At 35.0% G+C, this 8,508-nt stretch overlaps 2 protein-coding genes across 14 annotated transcripts in view; one reads left to right on the forward strand and one right to left on the reverse strand.

Annotated features, from left to right (window-relative positions):
* The window catches only part of stan (protocadherin-like wing polarity protein stan), a 28,411-nt gene that overhangs the window by 16,949 nt on the left and 2,954 nt on the right, over positions 1-8,508 (reverse strand). For 3 of the 13 annotated variants that reach the window (XM_085663354.1, XM_085663349.1, XM_085663353.1), the window contains exons 3-8: positions 8,093-8,367; positions 5,024-5,287; positions 4,832-4,935; positions 4,459-4,723; positions 3,927-4,350; positions 3,491-3,690 (exon numbers count right to left, since the gene is read on the reverse strand). The gene's annotated coding sequence lies outside the window, so the exon portion shown is untranslated. Of the gene's footprint in view, positions 1-2,979; positions 3,122-3,490; positions 3,691-3,926; positions 4,351-4,458; positions 4,724-4,775; positions 4,950-5,023; positions 5,288-5,527; positions 6,101-6,183; positions 6,688-8,092; positions 8,368-8,508 lie in introns of those variants that run through there. The other 10 variants (XM_085663357.1, XM_085663351.1, XM_085663358.1 and 7 more) reach the window with 10 other exon arrangements.
* LOC118444055 (cilia- and flagella-associated protein 69-like) lies at positions 3,932-8,304 on the forward strand. The gene is made up of 11 exons (XM_085663404.1): positions 3,932-4,711; positions 4,816-5,248; positions 5,466-5,706; positions 5,786-6,086; positions 6,156-6,328; positions 6,397-6,548; positions 6,623-6,830; positions 6,909-7,216; positions 7,283-7,497; positions 7,574-8,005; positions 8,110-8,304. The coding sequence occupies exons 1-11, from the start codon at positions 4,475-4,477 to the stop codon at positions 8,302-8,304; spliced, it is 2,895 nt and encodes a 964-aa protein (XP_085519530.1). The 5' UTR covers positions 3,932-4,474.

Here is an 8,508-nt window from a genome sequence, read left to right on the forward strand (position 1 = left end):
ATAAATATATAAATGGGCATTTTTTACTAACATTTATTAATTCTAATTAACAGCCTAATTTATGTCCCTTACATTTTTACATTTTTTATAAGCTCCTTAAAAATGCAAATGATATGAAATTATTTTAATAAAAACAAAGATGAAAAGATGTTAAATGGAATCGTTTGGATGAAATAGATACAATAAATGAAGAAGATCTGGACTGATCTTCAACCAAGTAATCCAACGAGGATTCAAGACGTTTGCCAAGGGTTCAATGATGCTCCTTGTTGTAAAGGAAACTTGAAAGGAACTCGTGTGCGTTCTGTACGCCGTATCAGTCGCAACTGTACCATGGACGAGATGCCTGCCGCGGATAAAGGTTTCACGGAAGAACGTTCAATTTTATGGAACCTGTTCCCACTGAGAGAGACTCCATCTTCTCTCTTTCTTTCTCTTTCTCTTTCTCAAACGGGTTTACTTAGATGCATACATTTCATGCTCGTACGCATACGAGACGCCTTTAAAGCTCGTAAATTAACGTTTCATCGTTACAAGCCTAACCAGGGAATCCGAAAATTCGTAATATCTTAATTAAAATTTGTTTTCCGAGGCTAAATGAAAAAGATATCCCCTGGATCGATATTAAAAAATAGAATATGATTAAATATATATAATTGACGACATCGGTGTAATTAATCATTCAATTGTTAATCAATACGAACAAATAAATATTATCATTGAGTAAATCGTTGATTATGAATTGTATCGAACGTACTTGAATAAAAAAAAAAAAAAAGAATTAAAGAAAAGTTGAATTAACTTTTTGAAGTCTTATTTTTATCTGTCAAGATGTTGTCGGACCAGCATAATATCTTTTTATTTTATTTCATTCGATTACTTCATCCTCTAAGCCTCCATGTTCAGTATGTCGATCGTTCATACTTATCGTGTATCTCGTAATAATTCATAAATAATACGCTTACAGATCGTACCTAGTCGCAAAGCAGTTTCCATTTTAATCCCATTTAATAAATCTTGAAAGTTTTTATGTTTATATAAATATGAGATAAGATTTGAGATATTGCGATCGATTTCATTCTACAACATTTCATGTATCTAACATTTAGTTTGTTACAACAAATATACTTCGGTTAAAAAAAAACGAATAGAAATTAATTTTCTAAATAAATTTTCCTCTAGTGAAAGAATAACAAGTCTCTAGCCGATCGATGAAAGTCTCTTAACGAGAGAGAAAAAATGAATAGAATGAAAGAGAAAAAGAGAGGAGAGAACAATTGAGTCGAGATTGAAGCGCTTTACGCTTCACCACGAAAGAGTATGTACTTTGGAGTCTCGAACGTATGCGCGTGACGCTCATGAACGCATCTAGCTCAAGTAGAATGGAGACGGGAGAAGGGAAGGGAAAAAAAGAGAAGTCATTCTTCTCCCTTTCTCTGCCAGGGGTGAGTGACTCACGGTTCGTAGCTTCGACGCTGCACGTCGGGACGCCTACCCTCCAAATATTGATTCGCTGGTGCTGCAAACGAACGCGTGGCGAGTCAACCCCTACTTGTCTTCCTCGTCTCTTTCTCTCTCTCTCTATATATATATGTGTATATATATATGTGTGCGTGTGTGTGTGTGTATAAATCTTTCTAACCAATCGAAAACGAGATGGAAAAATATATATCTCTTAATCGTTTACTTGTAGAAATCCAACGTTGATATTAATAGTGAAATTGTTAACAGATCAAATATTTCCAAATGATATTAGCTAATTAGAATAATTTTACATGCCTATCTCACATATTCGACTTAATAATTATTTTAGAAAATATAGAGATTTTGTTTTAAAAGAAAGTACTTTAGAAAAGATTCATCTTCAGGCTTAAAAGAACGTCTGAAATTTTTGATCCTTAGCAATGTCCAACAGGAATAATAATTGGAGTGGACAAGAAGGGGGAAAAAAGAAAGAAAGAAAGAAAGAAAGAAAGAAAGAAAGAGAGAAGGGTCTGGTGTCCTTCTCATCGGTATTTCTCGGTCTTCCTCGGCTTCTCTCTTACTTTCTTCGCCCTCGATTTCACCCCCACCTTTATATAAACGAATGGCGGGTGGTTGCTCCTGCGAATATCGACCGACGCAATTTCTATGTCCATGCTCAAGCATACTTCGTATCTTTGAAAGAGTGAATGGACGACGCTGATGAAAAGAACTTTGAAGAGTCTACGATCGATCCAACCACTCTAACAATCTACTCTGTCTTTTGTTACAAAATAATTATTTTTCTGTTCGATATAAAAAGAAAGAAAAAAAAGATATTAACATTGTTGAGTTATTTCTCATATTTTTAACATGCTCGTAATCAATTTCTAGCCTTTCCTGAAAGAATAAAAAATGTTGAGAGAGTAGAATTGAGACTAGTGTCGGTGGTGAGACCACTCGAGAAGTCGTTACTCCGACGAGAGATACCTCGAATAAGAATAACACAAGAGAGAGAGGGGGGGGGGGAAGAGAAAGAAAGAGACAGAGAGAGAGAGAGAGATAGATGTCTACATACTGCACGGCAAAAGAATGAACAAAAATTACACGATAATTATAATATTCTCAATCAACTTAAATCACTATGATAAGGCTAAGTCATAGAATTAAAAAATGAAACATTCAAAATTATTTGAAAGAAACCTAATCAAAAGGACTTGCTGTAATAAAACGATATTATCATTAAGAACCCTTTCTTTTTTTTCTCTTCACGCAAGACGCCTCCTGCTTCCCGTGGGAACGCAGAATGAACTCGAAGAAGAAGAAAACCCAGGGTAATCCTGAAAGGAAGGAAACACAGTCATAACTTAGCCGCGTGCAAGCGTAAAGATCGAGTCAGCTAGTCTTTTTCTTCTTTGGTGTATAGACACCGTGCAAGGACGAGGAAGAAAGGACGCTGATGGTATTGAAGAAAACGAATGAAGGAGGAGTAAGAGGTCGTTGAAAAAGGTCACTCACCGGCCCATCAAGGTCACCCGTTGCTAAATCCCTCACATTTCGAGTACCTTGTCCACGGTGTCGATTTCAAAATCCAGACACACTTTCACTCCAAGGACTCATGCAAGATCGATCAATCTGAATACTTAGTATATCTAGAGAGAAAGAGAGAGAGAGAGAGAGAGAGAGAGAGAGAGAGAGAGAGAGAGAGAGAGAGAGAGAGAGAGAAAAGCTACGTTCTACCCCTTTTCACGTGTACGAGTTCACTCAGAACCGGTTCGTTAACCAAAACTCTCTTCCGAGACAGAAAAAGAAAGATCTTTTTTTTGGTACACCAATGATTTTTTGTATGCCTCTTCGATCACCTTTTAAAATAGAAAATGAACAAATGTATATTTTACTCCTGTTTGTTTGTTTTCTAGCGTTAATATGAGATGTTTAAGAACAATGATGAACTCTTGCTTGCGAGGATACACATTGTCCTTCGAAAAAAAAGGAAAAAAAACACAGTGAATGGGAGATGGACACTCACTTTTTAGCCGGCTGTGCCAACGACAGCGTCGCGATCGTACTAACGTCTCGGCTCTCTCGCACGAGGCACACGCGCGTCGCTCAGGTGCTCTTTCAACGTTGTTGAAGGCGTACCGCCTTTACTATCACACACAATCAAGAGAGCCATTACTATCCAGGGAGCGAGCGAAGGTGGAGCCGTCTAGCGGTAACATAACGATCCTGGAAAATAAAGAACTGAGTCAATACTAACAGAATAGAAGAAAACTAACAATTAGTATTTTTAGCAAAAGAAAATTATGTCTCTAATGCCATTAAGATTATAATTATCCTTTAAACAAATAATACTCGTAAAGCAATAGTTTTAATCTAAATATTTAACATTCTGTTACTTAATTATTCACTCTAACTTAACATATGATTAGATAATATATAATATATTGAAACGTTTAATTTACCAAAATACAAAATGTTTTAACTTCTTTACCAAGGAATAATATTTCTAATAGGATCAATTAGAATCTTTATGGAACATCTCGCGCCATTAATCGTGACAATCGAGAGGGCACCACTACTTTGAAATTAATAACAATAAATCATGACGTATTCATGAAGAAGAGAGAGGAAAGGAAAGAAGATCGAACGGAACGCGTTTGAAATTCCTCGCCGTCTCATGCGAGGAGTACGCGCTTCGTTCTGAATGCAAATGCGTTCTGTAGACGACGAGGAGGGCACGATTTTGTATATAGCAACTATACTACGCTCCTCGTTTCAAGAGCAACAAGAGTTTGTCCTTTTTCGTTCGTTGCGCCACCTGTTATATCTCTCTCCAGCCGATTTCAAAGGCGGCTAGAGTGCACTTGGCTTGCTTTTGTTTGAATGCTGTTAGAAATGAAAGCTTTTACTTGACTTTCAGATATTGTCCATTCAACAAATATATTTTTCATCATTTCTATTATTAATATCAATATTTTTAACTTGTATATTTACCTTAACAATCGTATCGATGGAGAGGAAGAAATATCAGGATGAAAAACGGAATTTCATTTCTTCTCGAAAAATAATCAAATGTTCTTGTCCTGATAATACGAAATTTGGCAAAGAAAAATGTCGAGAAATAGACGTAGATTATGTTGTACATAAATTGCACGAACTTATATCCGATCCAGTCACTAAAAATGACGTATCACGAATCTCTAGACTGTTATATGACTATCAGGAACAACTTTGCGATCGGGCTTACGTATCCTTCAACCTAAAATTTGGTTAACTTATAAATTATTAATAATAGACACACACGTACATACCGATGATCATTGTTTTATCCTTTCTCATGATTGCGATTAGATGGTAAAACACTTACCAATGGTAATAAAAATAATAGAATTTTTAGTAACGAACGCAAAAAGCGTAGAAGATTATCGTTTGCATCTCGATCAGATGTTGGAGTTTTCTAATCGACCACCTCTATTGGAAAAATTCTTTCAGAACGTTACTTGTTCAGACATAATGGAACAATATTTTACATTCTTTGGGTATCTACTAACGATCTTACCTAGGAAGCAAGAGCTCCTTAAAGTGCACGAAGCCCTTCGTTCTTTATTAATCAGAACTGTGCCAGGTGATCCTTCCGCAGTGAAGTCTGAGATTTGTCGTGCTGCCATGGAGAAATCGAATCTGTCCTTTATCGTAACCGAGATATTAAAAACTTCCTCCCCGGAAGAATATCCTACGATCTTGGAGTTGATCTTCCTACTTTCGTCTATTTCCTGTCTCTGTTGTAAGTAAATCTTTGGCGTTTCATCATCGTTGCATCGTCCTATACGAAGTAGAGTAAAAAAGATTAAAATCGAAATCATTCATGAATTAAAATCTATAGTACAAAAAAAAAAAAAAAAGAAAAAACCAAAAATTAGTTTAGGTCTCTAAAAAAAAAAAAAGAAAAAAAAAAAACAATGATTATAAAACGACAACAAATTGATCATTTACAAACATAGGTCACAAAATGTTAGAAGCTGGTATTCTGAATTCTCTGCTAATTAGAATGGACCTTGCTTACGCGACTCAAGTGTTTTGTAAACCACCACCAAACGAGCTCCTGGAAGGAGACGAGTACTCAGATGATACAATGGTTTTGATAATGAATATCTTATGGACCCTGATGAGATCTATTTTGCCTCCGAAAAAAGTACCAGCTTGTTTGAAAGACTTTGGTACTCCAGTACATTGTGCTATGTGGTATTCCTCTTCTTTTTTTATTCCTTTTTAATACATCAACGCGAAAATATTGCAAGTAAAATGTCTATCTCAATTTTAGGGGTCTTCGTTATGCCTTCAAAAAACAGATATACAAAAGTCAGAATTGTAAATTCAATGCAAAACTTCGAAACGAAATGACATTGCTCATTCTACTTATAGTTCAACTTTTTCCATGTTGTACCATTATCAGCAATGGTATAGCCAACGATGTCCTATCTCTTTTAATTGACTGCCTCTCTGGTAGAATTCATATCTGGTCAAAGAACATTAAATTTGTTCCTAACAAAGAGAACCTCGTTTTCTTGAAAACACTTTTACTAATCGTATCTGATCTTGCTACGTTTAATGCCTCTATCCATGTAGATAATTTTCTCTATTATGATCATAAAAATTTATCAGGAATCATTTTGAGTAAATTATTTCTTTAGATCATGATCGAACTGGACGTCTTATTACCAATATTTGGCTTCATTGATTTGAATTCAAAATCTATTTGGAGTCCACCTCAATTTTGGCATCTTTTCGAACATGCAATATTCACTTTGGTTGTACTTGCGCCAAAACTACCTAAGGAATTTGTTGAACTCGATGGAACCCAAAAGTAACTTCAAACGTTGTTCTTAATTTCGAGTTTTTACGAATTAATTTTGAAAGCCATTGACATTGTAGATTGATGTCCATTTTGCAATGGTGTTCCTCGAACGAATTTGATTCGAAATTTGCAATGATTTCTACCAAGGCAGTATGTTCCATCGTTCTTTCTAAAAACCCTATCTTGTTGAAAGATTTTCGCGAACGACAAATAATTCTTTTATTGTTCGGTGAGCCAAATTTTTCCAAACTATTTTCAATAAATTAATAACAACTTTGAGGAATATTCTAATATCATTTTTAGATCTTGTCGATTGTATCTTACGTATCGATAAATTAACGATTGAACATCAAAGAATTCTGACAATATTATTCATCACTGCAGACGAAATAATCAGAAAAGAAGCATACCTTCGATTGTTATATGGATACTATAATATAAAAATCATTCGGCAATTGTTAGATAGATATTTTTATCATCGAAAAGACGATGATTTTCATATGGATCAACGGTAGGTTTGGAAAAGATCAATTGAATATGTTCAATGAACTTTTTCGTAATTAAAATAATAGAAAAATAATTATGATAGTCTTTTGCTAGCGATTGGTTCCTATATTTGGGGATCTATAGTACCATGTCCGATACATTTGAAGAAGTTTGTTGACCAGAATACAGTCTACACTATAATCGACGTAATCGAAATCACTTCTTCTCCTGTTAGATGTTTATTTCTTGGTCTATTAATAGATATTTGTGAAAATATCTTTTGTGGTCATTATTTATGTACTTGGCGTGGAATTGATAAGAACAAAGGATTGATGTCTTTGATGGCAATGATTTGGAGAGAAGAGGAGAGTGAAATCGGTGTGAAGAAACGATTGGATGGCACGATCGAAGGTGAATCTCGAAGATCGATCGTTAATGAGCTATTCTAGACGTACAATTTTTTTTTTATTCATACAGACACTGAATTACCTCAATTGGGTCCCAAACAATGGTTAGAGACTTATCGTACCAAACTTAGACACGAAGTTAGTCCTGCAATGATCGATTTGATTGGCTCGTCTAGATCTAAGATTTATGCTCTTCGTCAAATTATCGAAAGATATGGAGAAAAATATCAGATGGCTAGAGATCATTACAAGATTCTAATTAATGATTTATCTATCGAAGATAAGGTAAATTCACGAAAAATTATTATTTCCATCGTAGGATCGTAAATAGCTTTTTTTTCCCCCCTCTTTTCCCTATCAGATCACGATGTCCACTGTGAATTTTTACTTTCGATTAAAAATTGGACAGACTTGGATCGAGATCAGCAAGTATTTAGCTCAGCTAGGTGTTATACCATTAGGAATGGATGGTCAACTTATGTCTTTAATGTCGCAACGATATCATTTCTGGGGTCTTTTTATTCGGGAACGTCAAAATAAATTTAATGCTACCGCTAAGATTATCGAGGAAACAGAGGAAAAGGACGAATACGCTAGAATTCGTGATTCTTTGCTAGCACCAACACTCGATGCTCTCGACGAGATCGAATATATTCGTAGAACAACCGATAGATTTTATATGTTACGGAAAAAGGATTTTCAAAATCGACAGGTGAACACGTATCTTAATTTTCCTTCGATTGCGGATATCATGCAGTGTCATAGGACATTTCAAGATAATGTTAATGTTACGGTACGTTATAATTTGAAAAAAAAAAAAAAAGAAGAAGAAAAAGAAAAAGAAAGAAAAAACAAAACCGTCGAAAAATGGACATCTTACACGTTTTCCTTTTACAGGCAGTTTTCGATCAACATCTTCATCTCACTGGTCAACTTACACCCGACAGCGATACTGATCTAACGCTACCTTCATCCATTTTTCCAGAGAGTTCGTTGTCCTCGTGCATGAATTCTTCTATCTACGACGTTTCCTTTTCAGAAGATTCGTCTTGCGTAAAAAACGTCTCCTTTGAAATTTTAGACATGGAATGACGAGGAAAACCGTTAAAAGCGCCCTCTACGTTAGACGAATATGGAAACTTCCTTCTTTACCTTCTGTAATAAGAAATAATACTTTATCGACATTAAGAAGATAATAAAATCTTCTTTACCATCACTGCTTTCTTTTTTCATTTCATACTTCAAACGTTATAAATTTGTTACTAATCCTTTCATTTGCATAATTTATAATTAATT

This window comes from Vespa mandarinia, chromosome 21, assembly GCF_050613455.1.
Source record: "Vespa mandarinia isolate Hongniang chromosome 21, ASM5061345v1, whole genome shotgun sequence".
In the NCBI taxonomy this organism is placed as follows: Eukaryota; Metazoa; Arthropoda; class Insecta; order Hymenoptera; family Vespidae; genus Vespa; species Vespa mandarinia.